Source organism: Myotis lucifugus, unplaced genomic scaffold (assembly GCF_000147115.1).
Source record: "Myotis lucifugus unplaced genomic scaffold, Myoluc2.0 scaffold_0, whole genome shotgun sequence".
NCBI lineage: Eukaryota > Metazoa > Chordata > Mammalia > Chiroptera > Vespertilionidae > Myotis > Myotis lucifugus.
Genome location: NW_005871048.1, coordinates 45,275,697 through 45,302,051, shown reverse-complemented (window position 1 = coordinate 45,302,051; position 26,355 = coordinate 45,275,697). Strand labels below are relative to the sequence as shown.

Sequence of the window (26,355 nt, the reverse complement as noted above, 5' to 3'; positions counted from 1 at the left end):
GCCAAGGAAGAAGTGTAGCTTCTGCTTCAGCAGAGCTAGAATCAGAGACAGTTTCCAGAGTTTCCTCTCCATGTTGGAGCAGTCTAGTCCAGATCAGGCTAGCTTAGCTTGTGTTCCTTGCTGCAGTCCATCAGTCCATTTTGTGTGGGGTCAGCAGGGCCACATGGCTATGGAGGAAACACAGGCAAATGCAAAAGAGCAAATTCCTTTAGTTAGGGGATGATCTATTCCCAAATTTTTGCGGGTTTGCAGTGACCCTGCCTACTTTGGGCAATGATCTCTGTTTCCAGGTTTTGACTGACAGTCATCTTCCCTATGTTGTACCAATTTTACTGTGTATGCATCTATTTCCCTTTGTTGGACCCCTTTCCCCAGTGGTCTGCAGGGAATGGGCTGGTGGTTCCCTGGGAGTGCAAAGTTGCAGCTTCCTGGTGAAGCTGCCCAAGTGACATCCATAATATCTGGCCTTCTCTTTGCTCCTTTCCTATTATTAGTAACTAGCTAATTACAGAAGCTAGTATATATTAGAAATGCAAAACTATCAAATTTGGAATATGCATTTGTACAAATTTGAAGTCATATTCTGATACTAGAAATACAGATTCTTATGACACAATGACATAAAAATTTACATTTTTTAAGAATCATAAATGAAAAGAATTCTGTAACATATATGTCTGTATATTTAGAGTAGCTTTCATGTGCCATTCCTTAATTACTGCTATTTTCTGGTAACTTTAATAGCTAAATTTTTTCCATAACTAGCATGGACTTTGTATCAAATATAGAAGGAGTTCTTACCATTTGCAACAATATGGATGGAACTGGAGAGCATTATGCTAAGTGAAATAAGCCAGTCAGAGAAAGATAAATATCACATGATCTCACTCATTTATGGAATATAATGAACAACATAAACTGATGAACAAAGATCCAGAGACAGAGAAACATCGATCAGACCGTCAAACCTCAGAGGGAAGGTAGAGGAAGGTGGGGGTAAGGGGGAGAGATCAACCAAAGGACTTATATGCATGCAAATAGGCCTAACCAATGGACACAGACAATAGGGGGGTGAGGGCATGAGTGGAGGGGATGGGGGGTAATGTGGGGATAAGGACACATATGTAATAACTTAATCAATAAAGAAATTTTTTAAAATGCAATAGAATAAGGTTTAGAGAAATGTAGGCAAACTTGCAGTTTATGTGAAGAAGTTAAAAGATATAATGAAAAGATGAGGGAGGGAAGAATTTGTTCTAGGAATGAATCATAGTCCACAAAGTCAGGTATTCAAGAAATGTAATTTTCAGTATTTTTAACTAAACGTTATTTGTACCTAACAAATATGTAATGGATATTTGCTGAGTGAATGAATAAATGATTGAGTAAATTTAATTTTTTTGAGCCCTCTTTCTGTTGGAGACTAGAAACTAAATCTTAATCAATGCAGGACTTTTTCCTCTCCTTTCCCCCTAGGTATGTGTCCTCAGTTTCTAGGTCAGCATAATGAAAGGGGGAATGAATATTTGGCGTGGTTGACACCTACTAAGCTGTCTGCATGGTTACTTTACTTTCTTTCTTGTATTGAGTGATTGATTGACAGTACTTTAACTGTCCACTCAGTGCTAAGTCCGTGCTATCTTTTGCTGCTCCTTCTGTGCTAAGCGTGAGAGAATTGTGAGACCTTGCTTCCTCCTTAGAATATATTCTAGAGATTGGAGGTTATGGGCTTCCCTGCTATCAAAACCCAAAATCTGATGGAATTTTCTATCCTGTCCATTATCCTCCGATTTAGGTGAATATGTTGCATACTGTTCTCTCAGAGATCCTCCAGATTTCTGCCCAAATCCCAAAGAATCTTTATCTAGTATATGTTGAGCATAGGAGATGGGGAAAGCAGAAGCAGGAAAAAAAACACTCTTCAATTCTATCATTTATACTCAGAATCCTGGCTTTTGAAAATCAAATGCCAAAATTTAATAATTTCTTTGTTATTTACATACTGCTGTGCCATCCATTCCTTGAGGCAATCAAACATTATCTATTTCTGCCTGAGTGGAGAAGGGTCATGGATAACAAGGTCCTGGAACAGAAAACACACTGGTTAATATATAAATGGAGGAGGTTTTTTTGCTACAAAGATACAAAGAAAATAAAGAAGTAAGTAATAAGGCAGGAAGAGGCCCAAGAGCTTTAGTAAAGAAGAGAGAAGACTGAAAGAACTCTTTACTCTCTACTAATGAGTGACAGGCTGTGGTTTTGAGCAGCTGCATTTAGTGGATCTGGAACTGATTGACAACTGTAAGGATTGGCACTGGAGGCTGAAAAATGGCTTTTATTATAGACGTGTTCACTCTCCATGGTAGCTCATAGCCCAATGGGACTTCTCACCTGCCTGGAGGCCAGAAACACAGATCTTTGACTTCTTTTTTAAAAACTTCAAAAGTTGCGAAATGCAAATAAGAATAAAAATGTGAACTCAAAGGATATGATTATTTTAAGACTTAAGAGGGGGAAAAAATCAAATTTTTCATCATAAAACCAGTGTCTCCTCCTTTACCAAAATGAAAATTAGCTGCTGCTGATTTTGGTTTCAAAATATCTTAAATTTTCAAGGCAACCACTCTGGTTCAGGTCCTTGGTACCCCATTCCTTAATTACTGCCCCTTTCTGCCACTTAAGACTCACATTCTTATAAATATACTAGAGGCCCTGTGCACTCACCTGGCCTGTGGGGATCGGGCCGAAACCAGCTCTCCGACATCTCCCAAGGAGTCCTGGATTGTGAGAGGGCGCAGGCCACGCCGAGGGACCCCACCGGTGCAGGATCGGGGCCAGGGAGGGATCGTGGGAGGGTTCCAGGGCATGTCTGGCCTGTCTCGCCCAGTCCTGATTGGCCAGACCACAGCAGCAAGCTAACCTACCAGTTGGAGCGTCTGCCCCCTGGTGGTCAGTGCGCATCATAGCGACTTGTCAAACAGAGGGACAGTTAGCATATTATATAGAGAGAGATTTTTCTTTTATATATATAGATTTTTCATATATATATATATATATATATATATATATATATATATATATATAATTTTCCTTCTTTTTAAAGAACTAGTTCTTATATATATATAAATTTTCCTTCTTTTTAAAGAACTAGTTCTTAGGCCTTACTTGCTTGATATGTTCACTGCAGTATTCCAAAATTCTTCTGTTGAAGCTCTAACCCCCAATGAGATAGGGATTTTAGGAGATAATAAAGATTAAATGTGGTTATATCGGAGGGGTGGAGCGGGTGGTCACATAGGATTGCTGGCCTTGTAAGAAAAGGAAGAAAGATCTCTCTGCATGCACAGAGGAAAGGCCGTGTGAGCACAAAGAGAGAAGGTGGCCATCTGCAAGCCAGGAAGGGAGCCTTCCTCAGAACTCACCATATTTGGCACCCTGATCTTGGATTCCCAGCTTGAAGACAAAAATAAATGTTTGCTGTTTAAGCTACCCCGTCTGTGGTATTTTGTTATTGCAACCTGAGCAGACTAAGAAAGCCTGAAATAATGCTTATTAACTCACTCAATAAATATTTATTGATTGAGGGGGAAATTAGCAGTGCTGTGTTCAGGAACATAATGAAACTTCTCAGGCTAGCAAGGAATGGTCTCTACTGTATGCTTTGCCGATCATAGTCTCTGTCACCACTGCTTAGTTCTGCCATGGTAGCACAAAGCAGCCATCCACAATACAGAGGCAAAGAAACATGGCAGTGTTCCAGTGAAGTTTTACTTACAGAAACAGGCAGCAGCCTGTCTTTGGCCCATAGTCTCTCACTTGCCCAGTCCTGACCAATAGCAACTGACCCACCTTATCTCTCCAAGGAATATTTCCTATTCCTTATTGGAAAAACCCTGTGTAGTCAGACTGACAGGTGCCTCATCCACACACTCCATGGTTTCCCCATACTTTCCTCTTAACTCAAATTTCCTTTCCACTTTCACCCTTCATTCCAATTTCTATTCTTCCCTCCAGGTCCAGGAGTTAAGAAAAAGTAAATAAAGCATAATCCATGCCCACAAGGGTCATATAAATGTAATAGAGGAGGATATATGGAGAATAAGCGTGCTTGCTGTAGAAGTATTGTGGAAGGTATCAGAAGAATAGTAGGGGCCTAAAAGAGGGGTGGAACATTTTTACAGAGGGCAGAGTAATAGAAGGAGAGTGATCAGGCGTCAGAGAGGAACCAGGAGACTGAGAGGAGGAGCAAGTCCACAAAGACAGGAAGGGGGAAGGCAAGTGAGAGAGAGAGAGAGAGAGAGAGAGAGAGAGAGAGAGAGAGAGAGAAAGATGGGGGGGAGGGAGGGAGAGGGAGAGAGAAGCTGAAACATGAAAAGACGAGATGAGATAATTTTATTTATGTAAAATATGTGTGTACCTAGGTTAAAAATAAGAGGAAAAGATAGATCAGTATCTACTGATACAGGTATTCATGATATGTTGATAAGTGAAAAAGTAGCAGCGTGTTTATGTGCACATGTGCTTTTATATTTTGCGTGAGCCAAGATAAGGTATGAAAGGTCTTAACCACTGTTGGCTCAGGGATGGTTGCTTGTGAAAAGTAGGGAGTTAGCAGGCAAGTGGAGATGGTTATTGTGAGTTTAGCTCTAAATAACAGAACCTTGTCTGACAGGAGCAGCAGCCCACACAGACTAAGACAATCATTATACTTAGCAGGAAATTGAGAATCAGAGTGATTGAATAAGGTTAAGGTCACAATAACTTATTTAAGCCACAGGTATGTTTGACTTTACAGCCCAAACTCTGAACCACTTCTCTAGACTGCATCCATAAAATTTCATACGGTGGTGGGGGTAGGACAAATGGAGAATCTGTAATCCTGGGTCTGGTATACCTTAACACTTACTAATTACTGCTGGTTACATAGAGATACAGGTGTGCTTAATGTGCTTAGGTATATGTTAGCATTTAGCATTATATAAAAAGAATAATGGAGATTTTGAGTTTTTTCATGTGTTTTCAGTTTCTTATTACTTTACAAGGTAGTATTTCTGTCAGTTTGAATATGTCACAGAAACAAATGTTATATGCTTTTATAAATATTTTCATTCATTTTAACAAAATATAAAGTCAGTCTCTCTTTTTTCAAGGAAACTAATCTCATGCTGAACTAAGAAAAATTGGTTTTGCTTATGTTTTGCAGACTTTGACTAATGACATGAATACAGATGATGAAAATGAATATGTAGAAGAAAAGGAAAGCTACATCTGTGCAGTGTGTCTGGATGTTTATTTCAACCCATACATGTGTTACCCTTGCCACCACATCTTCTGTGAGCCCTGCTTACGGACTCTTGCCAAAGACAATCCTGCAAGCACTCCCTGCCCACTGTGTCGGACAATTATTTCCAGAGTCTTTTTCCAGACAGGTAACTGTTCCCTTTCATTAACATGATTGCCTCTGTATTCTCTTTGTTCCAGATCTTAATGTATTTTATAAACTACTAGAGGCCCGGTGCACGAAATTTGTGCGGGGGGGTTGTCCCTCAGCCCGGCCTGCGCCCTCTCACAATCAGGGACCCCTCAGGTAGGGTCCCTAGGCCTGGCCGGCGATCAGGGCCTATCGGGGCTTTCCTTCCCCCTGCTGCCAGCAGTTGGCCCTGCCCCCGCCACTGCCACTGCTTGCCATCTGTGCAGCTCTTCCCCCCCCCCGCCCCCACCACCGGTCACCTCCCTCTGCAGGCAACAGGTGTGGGGTGCAATCGCTTGGCTGGCCCGGGCCTCCCTCTGCGGGATGATTGCTGGCCGTCCCCGCACACCCACCACAGCATCACTGGCTGGTGGTCTGGGCCTCCCTCTGTGGAGCGATTGATCGTGGGGCCCCCAGATCGATCGCCCCGTAGAGGGGGGCCCCGCCCACCCACCGCAGCACCACCAGCCAGGTGTCCTGGGCCTCCCTCTGTGGCCACCGGCTGGGTGGCCTGAGCCTCCCTTTTTGGGGTGATCGATCGCGGAGCCCCCCCATCGATCGCCCCACAGAGGGTGACCTGGGCCTCCCTCTGTGGTGCGATCATGGGGCGATGGCGGGGCCCCCCAACCAATCACATTGCACTCGCCTTGGCAGGCCTGGCGCCAGTGGTGTCATAGCGTGGTCATTTGGAAGGTCATCTGGACGGTCGTTCTGCTGTTCGGTCATTCGGTTGATTTGCATATTATGCTTTTATTATAGATCATGAGAAAATTATTGAAAATCATATACAGTGTAGCATAATTTGTTACTCTCCCTCCAGTTTATAAAGCAGTGCTTGCCCAACTCATAGAACTCTGTTAGAATCATAGGTTCATAGGTAAGAATAGTTTCTCACCTTTAATCCCTTACTCTATGCTGAGGTCTTTTCTAGATCATCCTAAGTAGCTATTTTTTAGTCTTTACGTGGACTTCTCCAGTGTCAAGGATATTCCATTGAAACTTGAAGCAGCCCTATTGATTGTTCATTCCTCATATCTGCCTTCCACTATTACTCATTCTTTGGCCCTTGTTATTTTCTCTGGAGTATCAGAGGATATACCTGTAAATGTCCGAGAAAAACTATTATGCCTTCCCCCACACTGCAGATCATCTCAACCTTCTTATTGTTCTTAAGGTCTTTCTTCTTGAATGAGAAGAAAGTAAAATTGGAGCAAGGATTTGTTTATTTTATTATCATACAAAGATGGAATATAAAACAGTATTTAAAACACACTATAGATACAGAAACAAAGAAGTATTAAACAGATTGTCAAACTTCAGTGGGAAGGCAGGGGAGGGTGTGGGGGGCGGGTAAGAGATCAACCAAAGGGTTTGTATGCACGCATATAAGCATAACTAATGGACACAGACACTAAGGGGGTGAGGGCATGTGCTGGGGAGGCCAGGGGAAGGTCAATGGGGGGGAAAGGAGACATATGTACTACTATTTGTAATACTTTAAACAATAAAAAATAAATAATATAAAATAAAATAAAACTTACTAATGAAGAGAGAAAAAGCTAATGAATGTGGATCATAGAGAACTGCCAAGAAAAGAGGGAAGAATGATAGAGGTGAGCAGAGCTAATATTTCCTGAGTGCTGCACTACAGTGTGCTAAATGTTAAAGGAAAGAATGTCTATCTCCACATTCTTGCCTCAACCACATGTGATGGGGATCACAGTAAGTACAGTAAATTGGAGAAAACACATGGTACATTTTTCTCCCTGAAAAGAAAATCCAAGGACCCACCTGCAAGGGGGAATCAGATTTCGAAGATAAGCTTTGAGTAGACTAACCCAGCCAGCTGCATGACAACTAGCAAACCTGGTTTTAGGCTTAGTAATCAAATCATGAAGAGAAAATAAAGCTACACCTCTTTGGTCTGCCCAGTGCTTGTAGACTGGAGCACAAAACCCCTGAACTGAGCTTGGGCCGACCTGGGGATGAAAGGAGACAAAAGGGCATGTCAAGCATAGTGACTTTACCCAATAGAGAAATGTGATTGGGACATTAAGCTGTCGTCAGTCTCACTACACAAATATCTCTCTCTCTCTCTCTCTCTCTTTCTCTCTCTCTCTCTCTCTCTCTCTGTCGCACACCCACATTCTTTGTTGTTTCAAGTATTACATATGTCTCCATTTTCCCCCATTGCCTTCTCCCCGGCTCCCAAGACTTCAACACCCATTGTCTGTGTCCTTGGGTTGTGCATATGAGTTCACTGGTTGATCTCTTACCACTCCCCACCAGCCCCCTAGCCTCCCCTATCTTCCCTCTAAGGTTTGAGGGTCTGTTCAATGCTTCTCTGTCTCTGGATCTATTTTTCTTCATCAGTTTATGCTGTTGATTATATTCCACAAATGAGTGAAATCATGTGATATTTATCTTTCTCTAACTGGCTTATTTCGCTTAACATAATGCTCTCCATGTCCAGCCATGCTATTGCAAATGATAAGTTCTTTTTTACAGCAGCATAGTATTCCATTGTGTAGATGTACTACTGTTTTCTAATCCACTCATCTGCTAATGGGCATTTGGGCTGTTTCCAAATCTTAGCTATTGTAAATTGTGCTGCTATGAACATAGGGGTGCATATATCCTTTCTGATTGGTGTTTCTGATTCCTTGGGATATAGTACTAGAAGAGGGATTACTGGGTCGAATGGGAGTTCCATTTTTAATTTTTTGAGAAAACTCCATACTGTCTTCCACAGTGGCTGCACCAGTCTGCATTCCCACCAGCAATGCACGAGGGTTCCTTTTTCTCTACATCCTCGCCAGCACTTGTCATTTGTTAATGATAGCCATTCTGAAGGGTGTGAGATGGTACCTTACTATTGTTTTGATTTGCATCTCTCAGATTAGTGACTTTGAGCATGTTTTCATATGTCTCTTGGCCTTTTGTATGTCCATTTTCGAAAAGTGTCTGTTTAGTTCCTTTGCCCATTTTTTGATTGGACTGTTTATCTTCCTTTTGTTAAGATGTCTGAATTCCCTATAAACGTTGGAGATTAAACCCTTTTCGGAGATAACATTGGCAAATATGTTCTCCCATGCAGTGGGCTTTCTTGTTGTTTTATTGATAGTTTCTTTTGCTGTGCAGAATGGGCAGATTACTCTTTCTTTCCTTGGGAAGAACAAGTAAAGGATGGAGACAGTAAAGAAAGCAGTTCCATGAGAGGGTAGGAGCTCACTGGAGGTTCCTCATTTCTGGCTTATATTGATGTGGGGAAAGCGGTTCTTTTCTAATACCAGATCCCTTGTTGGGGTCTTTGGAGTGAAAAAAGTGGAGCTACCAATGACATCCCTTTCTCAATATTATCTCTGGCTATTTGTATGAGAAAGCATTTACTAGAAGCCTGTTTTAATAAGAAGCATTTAGACCATGTACACAACGATTTAGACAGATGTTGTCTCTGCCTTTCATGATCTCATTTAACACTGATAATTATTTTAAAATTGCTTTCCCTAACATCTTAAAGCAATGATGATTCAAGTGTTCTTTTGATTCATTTATCAAAACAACAAAGCTATAATTTCCTTTATTTTCAAAATCAGTTTTTTCTAAAATAAATCATATTGAGAATACATATTCCACTGGAATAAGTATTTGGTTGTGTACTATAATATAGAAGCTGTCAGTAATAAAGGGACTATTCCTACTTAATTATTTATACCCTACCTCAAAAGAATTTGAGGTGCTTTAAAGATATAATTAATGAAATAGCAGCACAAGGGAATGTATTAATTGAAATGGAATATAAAGACCAGGTGAGAGTGGATGGGCTGATAAATAAGCCATATGGCCCTACATTATAACTACAATTAGATATGAACTACCTGGTTTTAAATAATCTGGCTGCCTAGGGAAAATTAAAAGTATGTACACAATTAAATGATTCTCATGATTCATGAAAAGAAACATAGCATTTCCTAAAGGTGAGCAAAGATTTTTCTGGCACTTTAAAGGGAATTTTTCATGTGATTTCTCCTAGAGGATATATTAGAAAAGCTGATACTGCATTTGTTCTGAGGATTTTTTAAGGACATCACCTATTTGGTATCCTCAGGTTTTGCATCTGCGGATTCAACCAACCATGATCACTCCTGAGCCTCCCATGATTTTACTGTAGCTATTCTGTTGCTACATCCCTAACACATTATTATTCCCCCCTTTTTTTTAATGTGCTTCTATTTCCATCTTTTAGTCTGCAGTCTTCTTGAGGGCAGGAGATATGTCTTATCCACCGCTGCGTCCTCCACGTCCGGCAGAGTATCTGACGTATAAGCTTCACAGTAGATGCATGTCCTATGTTGACATAATCAAAGTGGCCTCAAATGTGAATTTGGGAGAATTTCATTTGGCTTGACTTACAAAGAAAATTGACTCTAGTTTCGTCTTCACTGTCTTAAAGAGATCTGACTATATTACCAAAATATTACAACAATTATTTTTTGTGTTCTTGCCATTTTACTCAAATTAATGTTTTAAAATAGTTTGCTTTTGCTTTATTCTAGAATTGAACAATGCCACAAAAACATTCTTCACTAAAGAATATTTGAAAATAAAACAAAGCTTTCAGAAATCCAGCTCTGCAAAGTGGCCCCTACCGAGCTGCAGAAAGAAAGCATTCCATCTTTTTGGAGGTAAGGAAACTAATAATTTTTTTTTTTAAAAAAAAAGGTCTGCTAGCTTTGTAAAAGCTTTCTTTTTAAAGGTGTTCCCTTCCTGCCTTAGCAGTGTTACCAGAAACATATTTCTGAATTGATCAATTTTAAGTAAGGATTTTGCTGAAAGCTACACATGAAGAAAATGGAGACTATGCAATACAAGCAATAATTGGGAGAAACTCATTAAATTTACTTTGCCTTGTGGTCAGTAATGTTTAATTGGGTAGGTAATGAAATGCGTCTCAAAAGTAAGAGATTTGTCTATTTAGGTTTCGTATTTTGCAGTTGTCTCACAAGATTAGGACAAGTCGGACGTGGCAGAGCCTTGTCTCAGAGGCGTCTAGTGGACTAGGAAGACCAGCTTCTGTGTTCAGGTCTAACTAGCTGTTTGACCTCAGGGATATCATCGAAACCTCTTCTTTTGTTTCTGTCTTCTGATCTGTTAGATGGGAATAATTATATCTGCCCTGTCTAATTAATGGAGTTGTTATAAGGATCAAATGAGCTAATGTGAAAGCACTTTCTAAATTATAACAAATTGCACTACATAGATAGAAGGAATTATCAAAATAAGGGCAAGGCAATCTATAATACCTTTTCCACCTTTGAGAATTTCTTACTGTTTATACAGTAACAAATGATCATACACTATGAGTTTAAAATATAATTTTACCTTTTATAAAACCATGGTATGTCAGAGAATGATCCATTGTGCAGTTTTAGTACTTGCCCTTGATGATATTACGAGGTCTGGGAAGGAAGGGTTAGATGTGGGATATGGGGAACTGTGATCTTCAGGGAACAGGAGGGGCTTTTGTAAAGAAGATGGATAATAGCACAGCAAGGACATCAACCAAAAGGAGAAGAAACAGCCTGCATGCTTGAGGTAAAAAAATAAACTGATTTACAAACTCCCTAAGGTTTGGAGAAAGTAGTTTAAGGATCAAATATAACTTTATACAGTGGTTTGAATGAAGAAAGTAGTTTAAGGCCATTATATAAGCACATATATTTTAAAGTGGTTAGTATCTGTAGAAACTCATTATCCACAGAATTGGGATAAAAATACTTAAAATGTATCACATTTTGCCCCAAATATGAAATCAAATCTAAGAAAATCAGTCTTGCTTAAGGGATTTTATTCTAAAGAGGAGAGAATTTATAATATGAATTATGTGTTTTAAAATATTCCTTTGTATCCTACCTTCTACCATACACCCAAATTTTAAAAAGAATGAAGCACCTTTGTGATCACCCCATAATTTCCTTCATTTTTTGTATTCGTGGGTGCTGACGCTATAATTTAAACAGTTACTTCTTTGTGGTTTCATCCTATTTGTCCTCCACACAGAGCTCAAGTTTTTATGGAGGAGTTCAAAGTCGCTTTATTACACAACCTAACTTAATCAATAGGTTACTGTTAGGGGCTCAGGGAGAGCCCAGCTGTCAGGCTCAGTCAGAACTGAAAGAGTTAAGCCTTTAACCACTTGGTGCAATGCTATAAGCAAGAGTCTAAAACTGAAGGAAATGCCAAATCCCCCTCCCAACAGCCCCCTCCCTCCGTTCCATTTTCCCCCTGGAACCACACCCTGGTCCAGGGTCAGGTGGATCAGCACAGAGGTGGGGATCATCTCATTGCTGAGGGAGTTCTGATCAAAAGGCACTGGCAGTTTTATGGACCCTGAGGTTTGTAAGGGCTTTTTGTTGTTGTTTTTAGGGGATATTTTTAGTGGGGGTGAGGGGGTAGCAAATGAGAAGGGCTAGGAGTAGAAAAGTACTGGGTACTAACTCAGAGTCAGAAAAAATGTCTTGAAGGTTTCCCCCTTCTCTCAAAGAGAGCTCAGCAGAGGTGCCTGGAGAAGCCCTCTGCCACGGCTTCACGTGAAGGACCTGGGTAGGAATGAGGCACTGGGATAGGATGTCAGCATGTGAACGAGCATCACTGGCCAGGGGGCCTGACCTTGACTGCAACTCCTTCAGAGACGATATGCCCTGGCCTGGCCGTACACCAAGACTGGTGTGGGAGGGCCCCTCTCCCTGCGAGGCCTGCCAGGTAAAGCCTCTGTAATTGCCACACACAGGATTTTAATCACACACTGGACTCCTCAGCTACCAGGTTTACTGTGCCCATTCTGTATTTCTTTGTTTGCTTTTTGTTCCCTGAATTCTGTGTCTATCATTTCTTTATATAAGTATACATGTGTATACTTAACTTCATTTAATTTTGGTTGGTTTTGAACATTTGCAATGTTAACGTATATATTCTTCTACATATGCGTTGTCACTTGGCATTATGTTTCTTGGATTCATCCATTTCAGGAAGTGTAACCACATTCATTTATGTTTACTGCTATACTGTTGTTCCTCGTGTGGATATGGCACCATTTACTAGGCATCCATTCTTCCTGATGATGAGCAGCTGAGCTGTCCAGGTTTTTGTTGTTATAAACAATGCTGCTATAAACATTGTTTCATGTCTCCTGGAGCATAAGAATTCCTCAGAATATATTCCAGTAGAAAACTGCTGGGTTGTAAAAAAAGCACATCTTTAACTTAATTACCTAAACCAAAACATTTTCCTAAATGACTCTATTGATTTATCACCAGCTTTGTCTACCACATTTGATATTTTCAGTCCTTTAGCTTTTATTGGTCTGATAGGTATAAAATGAGATCTCATCAGCATTTTACTTTCTCTAATTATTAATAGGAATTGAACATACTTTTATATGTATATTGGGCAATTGAGTTTCTTCAGCTGTGATATTCATTTATGAATTTTGTCCTTTGTCCTATTGTGTTTTTCTTGTTGATTATTGAGAGTTTTTAAAATATTTTTGGTGACTCCTTTTTCTGTTAATTATATGAATGGCAGCTGTGGTCTTTTCACTTTATGATATCTTCCAGTGAATTATAGTTTTTCATCATCTTTCTGGTGTGTATTATCTCCTTAAGAAATTCTTTATCCATTTCCTGAGTGTTTCTTAAATAGATTTAAAGGTCTTTGGAATTGATTTGTGGTGGTGGTGTTTTGTGGGATTAGGGGAAGGGGAGCTGTTGTGTTGTAAGTGGGGATCCAACTGCTTGGGGGATTTTTCTGTTTAATTTTTTTCTAACAACCATTTATTGAAAATAATTTATTTCCCTACTGATCCTCAATGCTAATATGTCATATTTTAAATTTCCATTGTGTGGGTCCATTTCTGAGATACCATTTTGTCTTAATTGCTAAAGTTTTATGTCCTGACATCACCTTTTAAAAACTTGTTTTTCTGTAAGAGAGCCTTGGCTTTTTTCTTTTTGAGTTTTAAAACCAGCTTGTCAGGTTCAATGAAAAACTATGTTGGCTTGAGTGAGGGAGGACCTATTCAATGTATTAGTCAATTGGGGGAAAATGGACACCTTTTAGTAATAGCTTTCCCTATCCACTCACTGGTGTTTCTCCTTTTATTGAGATCCTCTAAATCTTTATATCTTATAGTAAAATCTTATAATTTTCTTTACAAATGTCATACACATTTTTAGGTTAGAGACATTCCTATGTACTTGCTGTGTTGTTGTCCTCGTTTTCTGAACATTGGGTACGGAGGAGAGTTGTGCCAGTCCTGCTTCTTCATTTATGGCATACCATCCTCACTAGACTGCCCCCAATCCTACTTTCCATGAGGTTGGGTTTATTTATCGTCTGTTTGTATTCTTATAGAATGTGTATTATTGGTTTTTGTGCATATATTTTTAATTTTTGGAAATGGGGGGTTTGGTTTGTTTTTGCTTGAGCCTGCCTTTGTATCCTTTTTAAAGAACAGAGCCACACTGGTATTATATGTGTATAGTTATATTGTGTTTGCAGATTAAATTGTCATGCTGTGAAAGTTTGTGTTTTTAATTTTCTTCCCTTTTTATTGTTTTATTTTATTATATTTTAAAATTCTTTTTTTCTTTTTGGTTTTGTATGAAAGGGAGATTTAAAAGGTTTGATTCCCACCCTGTTTCTTATCTTTTTCACTTAGCACTAGACTTTTAGATCCATCCAGGTGGCTATGTGTACCTCTAATCTGTGGGTTCTAAGTAATGCTCTACTGAGGTGTGTATCTACCTCATTTTTCCTCTTTATTCACTGACTGGAATCCAAAATACCTCCAACTCCCTGCCACTAAAATAACACTAATGATACTGTAGTGTGGACCGTGTGAATATTTATTTGGTGTATAGACTTAGGAGCAGAATGTTTGGGTCATAGAATCCTATATAATAAAAGGGTAATATGTAAATTGACCCTAACAGTGGAACGACTGTTCACTATGACATGTACTGACCACGAGGGGGCAGATGCTCAATGCAGGAGCTGCCCCCTGGTGGTCAGTGAGCTCCCACAGGGGGAGCTCCACTCAGCCACAAGCCAGGCTAAGGGCTGAGAGCTCTGTGGCAGTGGCAGAAGCCTCTCCCGCCTCCTTAGCAGCACTAAAGATGTCCAACTGACGGCTTAGGCCCGCTCCCTCCAGGAGCCTAAGCCGTCAGTCGGACATCCCCCAAGGGCTCCTGGGCTGCCAGAAGGATGCCAGCTTAGGCCTGATCCCCTGGGGAGTGGGCCTAAGCCGGCAGGTGGACATGCCCCGAGGGGTCCAGGACTGTGAGAGGGCACAGGCCAGGCTGAGGGACCCCCCGAGTGCACGAATTTTTGTGCACTGGGCCTCTAGTATGAATATAATTAACTTCACTACATAGTGCCAAGAGTTCTCCCAAATAACCAGTATAATTAACAGTGTGTGAAGGTCGGGAAAAATTAGAACTATGGAAAATGACAAATTTGGCAGAAAATGGGAATTAAGAACATCATTACTATTTTATTTTGCATTTTTTCTGATCTCTAATAATTTGAAATCCCTTTAAATGCATGTCAGCTTTTTGGATGCCTCTTTTGTAACTGCTTTCTTGATCTTCTTTACCCCTTCATCTATGGATGTTCACCTGGGTTGCTTCCATATCTTGGGTGTTGTAAATAATGCTGCAATGAACATAGGAGTGCATATATCTTTTCAAATTAGTGTTCTCATTTTCTTTTGATAAATGCCCAGAAGTGGAATTGTTGGGTCATATCTTATATCTATCTTTAGTTTTTTGAGGACTCTCCATACTGTTTTCCATAGTGGCCGCACCAGTTTTCAGTCAGACCAATAGTGCATAAGGGATTCTATTTCTCCACATCCTCACCAACACATTTTATTTGTTCATATTATGATGATAACCATTCTGACTGGTGTTAGGTGGTATGTAATTGTGGTTTTGATTTGCATGATGAGTAGTGATGTTATCTATTTATAGGGTTTAGGGGGCTTTCAACAAAGACAATCATATCTGTAAATAAAGACAATTTTAGTATATTTCAATCTAATATGCATACTTTTTCCTCTTTTTTCTTGCTATACTTTCTAAGCTAGGACTTTTGTTTGATTTTTCCATAAAAACAGTGATGGCAGCATCCCTGACTTGAAAAGGAATACTTTTATTTATCATTTAGTAGAACTATTGCTGTGTGTTTTGGAGGTTTTAAGAAAGCTCCATTCATTCCCAGTTTGCTAATAGTTTTTGTTGAATGAATTTTTTTAATTTTTTGAAATAGTTTTAGCATTTCATGGTTATAATCAGTTTTCTAATGTTACAGTGCTGTTGTATTTCTGGAATAAACTCAATGTAATCATTTTTGAGACTTTTACATCTGTATATATTAGTAAGATTGTCTCTCTTCTTTTTTCATATTCTGCTTTGTCAACATCTTGAGTCAGTTTATATAATTTATCTTTTTGTTAGGAATTTGTTCATATTTTTTTGTTTTAAAATTTGTTAAAATTTTTTATAATGTATATTTTAATCTCTCCTCTTATTTATAATTATATTCTCTTTGTAGTTTTATTTACTTGTGCCTTGTTTTTTTCCTGATCTTGCTAGATACTTGTCAATATTATTTTTAAATAATCAATTTTTTAAATTAACTGAATTGTATCTTTTTCTCCTATTTCATAACTTCTGCTCTTCATTAAATCCTTTCTGCTATTCTCTTTGGATTTATTCTGTCCTTTTTATACCCTATTAAGGTGGCATTCTAGATTGTTAATTTTTATCTCTTTACTTTTTAAAAAATTATTATTTAAAACCATATATTTTCCTCAGTAATTTTATACATTACATGTAGTATTTTTATTCTTTATTTCTAATTATTTTTCATAAGACATTAACTATATTTAATTAGATATTGATTGAATCATCTTCTTTAAAAATGATATAAAATTGGGATCATATTTGAAAACTGGGACTGTAATTTTCATAGTTATACCACACTACTCCACATACCATGCCATGTTAATTGTGTCCCTAAGAGAGCTTCTGTTCAGCTTAATATTCTAAGGTTGGTAGAAGGAAGTAGTGCATAGGGGGGGATCTTATAGGAAAGAATAGACATCTCCATAGATGCCTTTGTCTCTACAAAATTAGTGTTCTTTTCACAAAAACAAAACATTTTGACATTTAGATTTTCTAGCCAAAGAAGCTCATATAAACTCTTCCTGAATTCATTCAGCTATTGAGCTCGCTCACCTCACATGGACTCATTCCTTCTCACCCTACCAAGTAGTGTCTCATATTGATGAGTAAGCAGATGTGTTTTAAATTTTTTCTTCTTAAAATACATATTTATGTATTTCTACATAAAATGGGTAATGTGAAAAGTAATGGAAATACTCTAGGTAAATGTGAGCTAGCCCTTTACATCTCTTCTCAGGTACTAGTTGCATTGACTCTGTGAATTTTAGTTCTTTCCCCTGAAGTGTCTAACATTTCCAGGAATTGCATCTCAGTAACCAGTATCAAGTTGATGTATTTCTAGCCATGTTAGTTGGTTCCCTAAAGAAAAATGACATAAGTATATAAAGATAAATATACCTATAATATTAAAATATTATATATAAAGCAAACAAGCTAGCAGATTTTACTAAGATCGTTTTGCCAAAAAAAACAAACATGAAAAAGAAAACTTCCATGCTGTTGAATTCTTTTCTAAATATACTCAAGTAAAAGAAATGGGGGAAGGGTCATGATTTAATATTCCATGCACTAAAACATGCGTGCTAAAATGCTGGCGTATGATATATATATTTAGGACAAATCCATCCATTTCTTGTAAAAGCCTAGGGAATTGTTTTTATTTCATCATTAATTTGCCTGAAGGTGTTAGATTGATTCTGCAAGTTTAAACATGCCCAGTATAAATGAAGGAATATCCACATGGAAAAGAAAACAAAACAGTACATGCTCAACCAGAAGGAGTTTGAATATAACCCAGAAATCTGTCTACCCAGAAAGTTTGAAGTAAGTCAGTGAGATTTTTACTAGTTGTCCCAGTTAATAATGCGAATTTTTTTCAATAGATGGAGTTACACATATGTTGATATATATGCGATTTGATATGTATGCTGTTTTGTTGTATTGACAGCAAGTTTCAAAACTTCTCGTGTCAAATTTGCTGAAGGTGTTAACATCATAGATATTTTTATGCTTAAAAATGTCTAGTTTTGTGCCAAAAAAAGAGCATTTGTGGGAAATTTTAATTCATTATTTTGAAGAAAAAGTTATCGTATGCTTTGGGAAGCTTATGGTGAACATGCTCCATCTCAAGATACTTGTGAATGCTGGTTTAAATGCTTTAAAAGTGATGATTTCGATGTGAAAGACAAAGAGCGCCCAGGTCAACCGAAAAAGTTTGAAGACCAACAATTACAAGCATTATTGGATGAAGATGAGTGACAAACTCAAAACAACTTGCAGAAAGATTAAATGTTGCTCAGCAAACAATTTCCGATAGTTTACAAGCAATGGGAAAGATTTTAAAGGAAGAAAAATGGGTACCACATCAACTGAACGAAAGACAAATGGAAAACGGAAAAGTCATCAGTAAAATGTTGCTTCAATGGCACGACAGAAAGTCTTTTTTGCATCCAATTGTGACTGGCGATGAAAAGTGGATTTATTTTGAGAATCCCAAATGCACAAAGTCATGGGTTGATCTAGGTCAACCATCAACATCGACTGCAAGGCCAAATCGCTTCGGAAAGACAATGCTCTGTGTTTGGTGGGATCAGGAAGGTGTGGTGTATTATGAGCTTCTAAAACCAGGTGAAATCATGAATACTGATCACTACTGACAACAAATAATCAATTTGAACCACGCTGTGATCATGAAACGACCAGAATGTTCCAGAAGACATGGCAAAGTAATTTTGCTTCATGATAACGCACCATCACACACTTCAAAACTAGTTAAAGACACGTTAAAAGATCTTGCCTGGGGAAGTATTAACCCACCTGCTGTATTCACCAGACCTTGCTCCTTCAGATTACCACTTGTTCCGATTGATGGCGCACGCACTTTCTGAGCAGCACTTCAAAACATACGAAGAAGTGGGAAATTGGGTCTCTGAATGGTTTGCCTCAAAACAAGAAAAGTTCTATTGGGACGGAATCCACAAATTACCTGAAAGATGGAGGAAATGTGTAGCTAGCGATGGACATTACTTTGAATAAAGCACTTTTGATGTTTCTCTTGAAATTATCGTGTTTTCTTTGATTATAAAATCTGCCATTATTAACTGGTACACCTAGTAAATGTACCCTAGACTTGGTGTGCTGCATTTTAGCAGAAAGTGCATTAAACCGCCTCTGAAATGAACAATTTTGTTCACAGATAATTTTTTTTTTCATGAGGGAAGAGCTAAGGTTTTGTTTTGGTTTGGTTTGGGAAGCCAAACTGTTCTGTATATTAGTTTCTGTTGTTTCACACTTATGACCTCGAATGAATCCCAAAGGCCCTGGTCATATCCCAGGCCTCTTAAATCAGAACCTCAGGAGATGAACTCCAAATATGAGCAGGATGTAAAGCTCCGTAGGAGATTCCACTATGCAGGCAAAGTACCAAGATACATTGAGAAGTGGCTGGGACTTGACTAAGTAACAGAAGTGTGGACTCTGGAGGTAAAGGTACAGGTCTCTTATTTGTTCTCTGACTCCAGGCAGTAACCTATCTTAATTACTACAAAGAATGAATGAATCAGATAGAATACAGTGTTATAAGTAAAGGAGATGAATGGTGTTTATGTTACACTGAAATGATGTTAACTCTGGCAGTACAGTGATGGTTTAATAGTGCATAGCAGTTATCCATTTGGTTTGGATAGCAAATACAAGTGTAATTGAAACTGCGGAGCAAATATAAGAAATCTGCACAAATTAGAGTTTAGCCAATATGCTGAGAACACCACCTCTCCAAGAAAAATGTCATGGGATTTGGGAGACCACAAAGTGTTTAGCACTTTAATATTAGATCTAAAGCATTAAATCCATCGTCTGTTAAAAAAAAAAAGTCATACTTAAAAAATCTGTTAAATGAGGGTTATCAAGGAAGTATTGAGAGAGGAAGAGAAGTTCCAGGAAGAGGAAGTCCCAACTTCTCTCCCTTGGGGACATGACAAGTACACTCACAATCTAAGGATATGCTTGAAAGTTCCAGGTCTTTTTTGGCAACTGGTGGAGCTACTGCTGTAATTTACATACCAAAGCTTGCCCGCATCTTTTATTTTTACAGTGTACATGAAGTAGACTTACTTATTATTGCTTAAGGCAGGTGAATATTAAATGAAATGTATGACCACAAATTCCAACAGTTATTAGAGTATTGGCTCACTAAATTAATAGGATAATATGAAAATATTTACCTGCACCAGCAATATCAGGCTTGTGTTATAATTCACTAAAACAGTTTAGGATATTTCAAACAAACTTCACAACTATGCTGGCAATGAAGTGGCTTTTATTAGCAAAGTTGTACTCTGTGTTCATGTTTTAACTTCTCTAAAATTGTATTGTAGTAATTCAAGGTTTTGTTGAGAAATTTTAGATACTACTGTTTTGTGAACAATTCTATATTGCATTATCACTTAAAATCTATACTGTATTTCTAAAATATTTTATAGGTAGATTGCAAATAATGTAAGGTTATATATAAATTAAAGATTTTATGGTATAATCTGAAAATATATCTGAAAACATTTAGTTTATATCCCATTAATTTTTTTTTATTACTGCATTTAAATATCCTTTTCCTAAAATAGCAAAGAGAGAAAACAATAACATATGGCACAGGGGTGGTGTGTTTGTTACTTTTTTACTGATCTGAGAAAATGGAAGGCCATAAGGATAATTTCTCAAAATATTCCAAAGAGAATTTAAAAGATGTCTCTTTAAAATGACTAGAAATTTTGCGTTCACTCTGATATATATGTACATATTATGCTTTCAAGTCATTTTATTCTACATTACTTATGTGATAAGATTTACTAAGATTTCACACAGAACAAAAAATAAAGTTACTAGTTTACTTTAAAAGAGGTTATACAAACCCACACCTGAAAACTATATGTTCATGTTGACCAGTGTTACCCCAATCAATTTAATAAATATAAAAAGGAGATTATACAAACAACTGGTAACCAAATATGAGGCTTTTCAAGTGATTTGTCCTGATAACAAGACCAGATATGGACATTACAAGAAAAGTAAACTACTGGCCAATATCCCTGATAAATATAGATCCAAAAATTCTCAACAAAATACTAGCATACCAAATTCAGTGGCTCATTAAAAGGCTCATTCACCCTAATCAAGTCAGATTTTTCTGGGATACATAGATGGTTCAACATGTGCAAATCACTCACTGTGACAAATCACAATAATGAGAATGATACGATCATCTCAATGACGCAGGAAAAGCACTTGTCAATATTCAACATTTGTTCATGATAAAAATGAAGCAGGTATAGGAGAAACATGCTTCAACATAATGAAGGCTATATATGACAAGTCAACAGCTAATAATACAGGGTGGGGCAAAAGTAGGTCCACAGTGATTTGTAGGGAATTGTATTTTGCATACTCACAACTGTAAACCTACTTTTGCCCCACCCTGTATCCTCAGTGATGAACACTTTTCCTCTAAGATCAGGAATAGGAAAAGGGTGCCCACTTGCCACTCTTACTCAACATATATTGGAAGTCCTAACCAGAGTGAGGTCTGAGAAAAAAAAAAAGGCATCAGAATGGGAAAGGAAAAAGTAAAATTGTCTCTATTTACGGAAGCATGTTTTTTTTAATGTAGAAAATCCTAAAGAATCAACCAAAAACAATTTTTGAACTAATCAATATAGCAAAGTTGGAAGATACAAAATGAACGTGCAAAAATCAGTAGTGTTTCTATACACTAACAACAAATTTTCTGAAAATACAGAGATAAAAAATGCTGGTGAGGATGCGGAAAAAAGGAAACCTGTGTATACTTTTGGTGGGAATGTAAACTGGTACACCCACTAGGGCAGTGATGGCGAACCTATGACACACGTGTCAGAGGTGACACACGAACTCATTTTTTTGGTTGATTTTTCTTTGTTAAATGGCATTTAAATATATAAAATAAATATCAAAAATATAAGTCTTTGTTTTACTATGGTTCCAAATATCAAAGAATTTCTATATGTGACACGGCACCAGAGTTAAGTTAGTGTTTTTCAAAATGCTGACACGCCGAGCTCAAAAGGTTCACCATCACTGCACTAGGGGGAACAGTAAGGAGGTTCCCAAAGCAATTCTACTTCTGGGCATATGTAGCTGAAGGAAACAAAAATTATCTTGAAGAGATATCTGTGTTTTCGTGTTCATTGCAGCATTATTTACAATAGCCAAGGTATGAAACAACCAAAGTGTCCATTGATGGATAAATGGAACCCTCGTCATTCCTGGTTAGGATGTAAAATGATGCATCCCACTATGAAAACAGTTTGTAGTTTCCTCAAAAAGCTAAACATAAAATCACCATATGATCAACAGGTGTACTCCTGAGGATATGCCCCAAAGAATTGAAAACTGGGACTCAAGCAAATACTTGTATGCCAATGTTCTTTGCAGCATTACTCACCACAGCCAAAAGATGGAAACAACCCAAATATCTGTAACAAATTAATGGATAAACAAATGTGGTACATATATACAATAGAATATACTCAACCATAAAAAAAGGAATGAAGTTCTGATACGGGCAGCAATATCAGTGACTCCTGAAAACATTAAGTGAAATAAGCCAGACACAAAAGGATGAATATTGTATGATCCCACTTATATGAGATATCTAGAATAGTCAAATTCATAGAAACGGAGAGTAGACCAGAGGTTACCAGAGACTAGAGAGAGTAGAGAATTGGGCCATTATCCCTTAATGGCTAGAGAGTTTCTCTTCGTGGTAATGAAAAAAAAAATGTTTGAAATAGTAATGATTGTGGCACAACTTTGTAAGTGTAATTAATGCCGCTGAATTGTATACTGAAATGGTTAAAATGGTAAATTCTATTATATATATTTTACTACAATAAAAATGTTTTTAATAATGATTTTTCTGCCTGGTTACAGAAACGAAACATTTAAAATTTTTATAATTTAGCCTGATAATTTTATAAACTCTATTAAAAATTAAGTGTTATAGGACTATAAATAATCTGCAACATATTTAACTTATTCAATATAAAATTTAATTCTGTAGAATTTATATATATTTGACTCTGCAATCCTAAAGTTATAGGAGATAAAGATGAAATTTAAAATCCATTTTGCATTGTTTTCAAGCATATTAACAAAGTAACTCTATACTTACCTGGGATTACAAAAATATCACTCCACCTCTGCTAAGGCCTACTTATATCAATCAACTTTTGGCACCAAAATTCTTATGTAATTGAAGAATACAGAGCAGTATAACACCGTATTTCAACCTTTGTCCCATTGCATGAAGGCTAGGACATACTTCCTTTTCAATACTGATGTCAGGGCTCTGAATTATATATAGTGTCTCAAATATTTTTATAATATTCAGTTCCTACTGAAAATGCACTTGAGAGGCTTGATTTGGGACAGTGTCAGATAATATGCTAATTATTCCCTTTAAGCACATCCTTTTATATACAGGTACCCTTTCAACAAACACATATTGAATACCCACTATAAGCTCTGTGCAAATTGCTAAAATTGCAAAAATGAATATCTCAAGATAGCTGTTGACAGTCTGTCTTTGAAAAAATCAAAATAATGTAGATTATTTTATGGATTTTGATAGCAAATATAAATTTGGACCATATTCTCTGGGAAAAATAAATCATACCCTTGTTTTTTCTCAGATATGAGAGAAATTGTGAAATAAATTATTTTTACAAAGTAAAATTTATGGAGAGGCAGGAGTACCTGTTTGAGATTCTGGAAGGCTCGTTCTTCTTTAATTCTTCCAATTGCATGGATGCTTGCAGAAGACCCGAGACGAGACTTCTGGGTCAGAGACAAGGACGGTTTATTACTCACAGCAGTAGCCAGAGCAGCAACATTTGTGATGTGCATCCCTCCTCTTATAGAGTCTTACCAATAGGGCCAGATGCTGTCTACACATGTGGTGGAGTGCATTACCGTGGAGAGCACTAAGCTTACAAAACTCAAATATTTTCTAACAGGCATTTACTGTGCTGTTCTAAAGCTATAAACCAAACCTTCACAGAGGGATATACTATCTCCCAAGACTATTTATTATAGAAATAATTCTCAAAAACAATACAGAACAAAGGCAGTCAGCATCTCTGCTTGCAAGATATGGAGATATCCATGGAGAATTGTCACCTCACTGCCAACATGTTTTATGAAGCCAATAAAATCATGATATACAAACCAGGCAAAATTAGCATAAAACAAATTATAGACTAATCTTCCTTATAGAAATAGGCATAAAGATGTCATAAAAATATAGAAAACTGAATTCACTGGTGCATAAATACCAGTATCACGAGGCACATGGAGTTTATCCTAGGTATGAAGGAATAAATGATTAGCATATTATCTGAGACTGTCCTAGATCAAGCATCTCAAATGATAAAATGTTGGAAAATCTATCACTGTGTTCATAACTTTAATAGATCTTTTAAAATGTGTTCAACATTTTTTAAAAAAATCCTATTTGAATTCATCACATTAACAGATTAAATGGGGGAAGCCATATGAACAGCTCATTAGATACAGAGACACTATTTTGACTTGACCAGATAATGAGTATGGATAATATTGGCACAAGAATCCAAATTTCCTGATTGCTTGAAGAGTATGATTTTCACGGCACTATTATGTAGCCAGAAAAGTATGAAGTATGTGTCTTTATTGTGTAATTTACTTTAAAGTAGCATAGTTAAAATGTACTAATAATAGTGAATACTCTTTAAACCATGACAATACCAAACTAATTATCAGTTTATCACCAATAGTAGGATGTAGTTAAATCTGTGTAAAAGTGAATTCCTAGTAAAGAAGCTTCTCCATTAACGCCAATAGAAATCTATTGTTGGAATGATATATTAAAATATCTACTTATTGCCCCAGGCAGGGTGGTTCAGTTGGTTGAAGCATCATCCCATACACCAAGAAGGTTTGCAGGCTTGATTCCTAGTCAGGGCACATCATTTAAGTAGATATATAATTAGAAATTTATAAAAAATTAAAGCTCATTTTATTTTAGCTTTCATAATTTTATTTAATTAATTAGCTAATTTAGCTTTGCTCATTTTATTGTCCCTACCCTTAAAACCCTTAACTAAAAGAGACTTCTCATAGTTACTTACCACTGAAAAAACTGTCAGGGATAGGAAAACCACTCAGTGAAATTTCAGTATGCTCAGTTCATGGTACCTGTGTTCATAATGCAGCATCCTTTCCGATCACATACCTGAATTTAATGAACTTTAAAATAACATGTTCATACGTCTTCTAGGTTTCCACAGACGTGCAGCTCCAGTTACAAGAAGGCAGTTCCCACACGGTGCACACAGAATGGATTACCTGCACTTTGAGGATGATAGCCGCGGTTGGTGGTTTGACATGGATATGGTGATCATCTATATTTATTCAGTGAATTGGATCATTGGATTCATCGTTTTCTGCTTTCTTTGCTATTTTTTCTTTCCGTTTTAGGAATTTTCACATCTTACCACAATTGAACAATCACAGATGATGTAGACAACAATTACTTAAACATTTTTTAAGTGTGCTTTGAAATTTTATAATGTTGTATTATATAAAATGTGAGTGTTTATAGGAAGTCTGAGAATAAGTAACTTATTAATGTTTTTCATGTAACAAACTAAACTTTTATCTGTCTAGCTCTTAGCAACAATGCACTATGAATGTAATAGTGCTTCATTTAGGGTTTGTGGGCTCTAATTTTACAGTGTCTCTTTTATACTTATCTTCATTGTAAAGACTGAGGTTTTCCTCCACTTATAACTGGTAAAAATACAAAATGAAATGATAATGTGGATAGATATCAGAAAAAATATTTAGTCATTCACCACTTATTCCCAGGAATATTATATGCATTAAAAATAAACCATAGTCTCTGGAACTAAATCTAACAGGGTATATTCCGTTTTGGTTTCCAGTCATCCCAAATAAAGTCCCTTTCTATTACCGAGAAAGCTGACTATCCCTTTTTTACAGACCGAAGAGTAGCTTTAGTGCAACATTTTAAATTATTATAAGAAGAGAATAGTAAATATTAAAAGAGACTAATTCTCACCAATAGAAACTTGGAGATATATATATTAACACTTTTTGAATTACAAGATTACTCACCCAAAGAAATTTTAAAATTTTCTGACTGATTTTCAATAGTCTAAAACAGCAATGCATGTCCAAAATATAATCAACTTATTGGTTCATTTACAAATATATAGTAAATGTGCAATAAAGAGTGTTTTTTACATTTTATTGTTATGTGATTTAATGTCTGGAATAAAGAATTGTGGAAATAGATTTATAGAAGAAAACCTGAAATTTATTTTTATTTCCTATTACAATAACCCTTGGAATTAGTTTTTCCCTTATTAAAAACAAATAGGAGATCTTTACTGTCCCCATGTGGGAAGGTAGTGGCACAAGTATCCCAATTTTAAGAGTGTGAAACCTGGAGCACAGAGAAGTAAGCTTATTAATCGCAGTCACTCAGGGGGTCTTTGTGTAACCTCGGACAAAAGATTTTATTAGGAACCACTAACCCAGCAT

General features: G+C 37.1%; 1 protein-coding gene across 1 annotated transcript in view; it reads left to right on the top strand.

Annotated features, from left to right (window-relative positions):
- RNF180 (ring finger protein 180) overlaps window positions 1-25,969 on the top strand; it is a 67,339-nt gene extending 41,370 nt beyond the window's left edge. The window contains exons 5-7 of the mRNA XM_023751821.1: window positions 5,204-5,429; window positions 10,027-10,155; window positions 25,067-25,969. Coding sequence (XP_023607589.1) covers window positions 5,204-5,429; window positions 10,027-10,155; window positions 25,067-25,266 — 555 coding nt within the window. The 3' untranslated portion in view covers window positions 25,267-25,969. The remainder of the gene's footprint in view (window positions 1-5,203; window positions 5,430-10,026; window positions 10,156-25,066) is intronic.
- The last annotated feature ends 386 nt before the right edge of the window (window positions 25,970-26,355 follow it).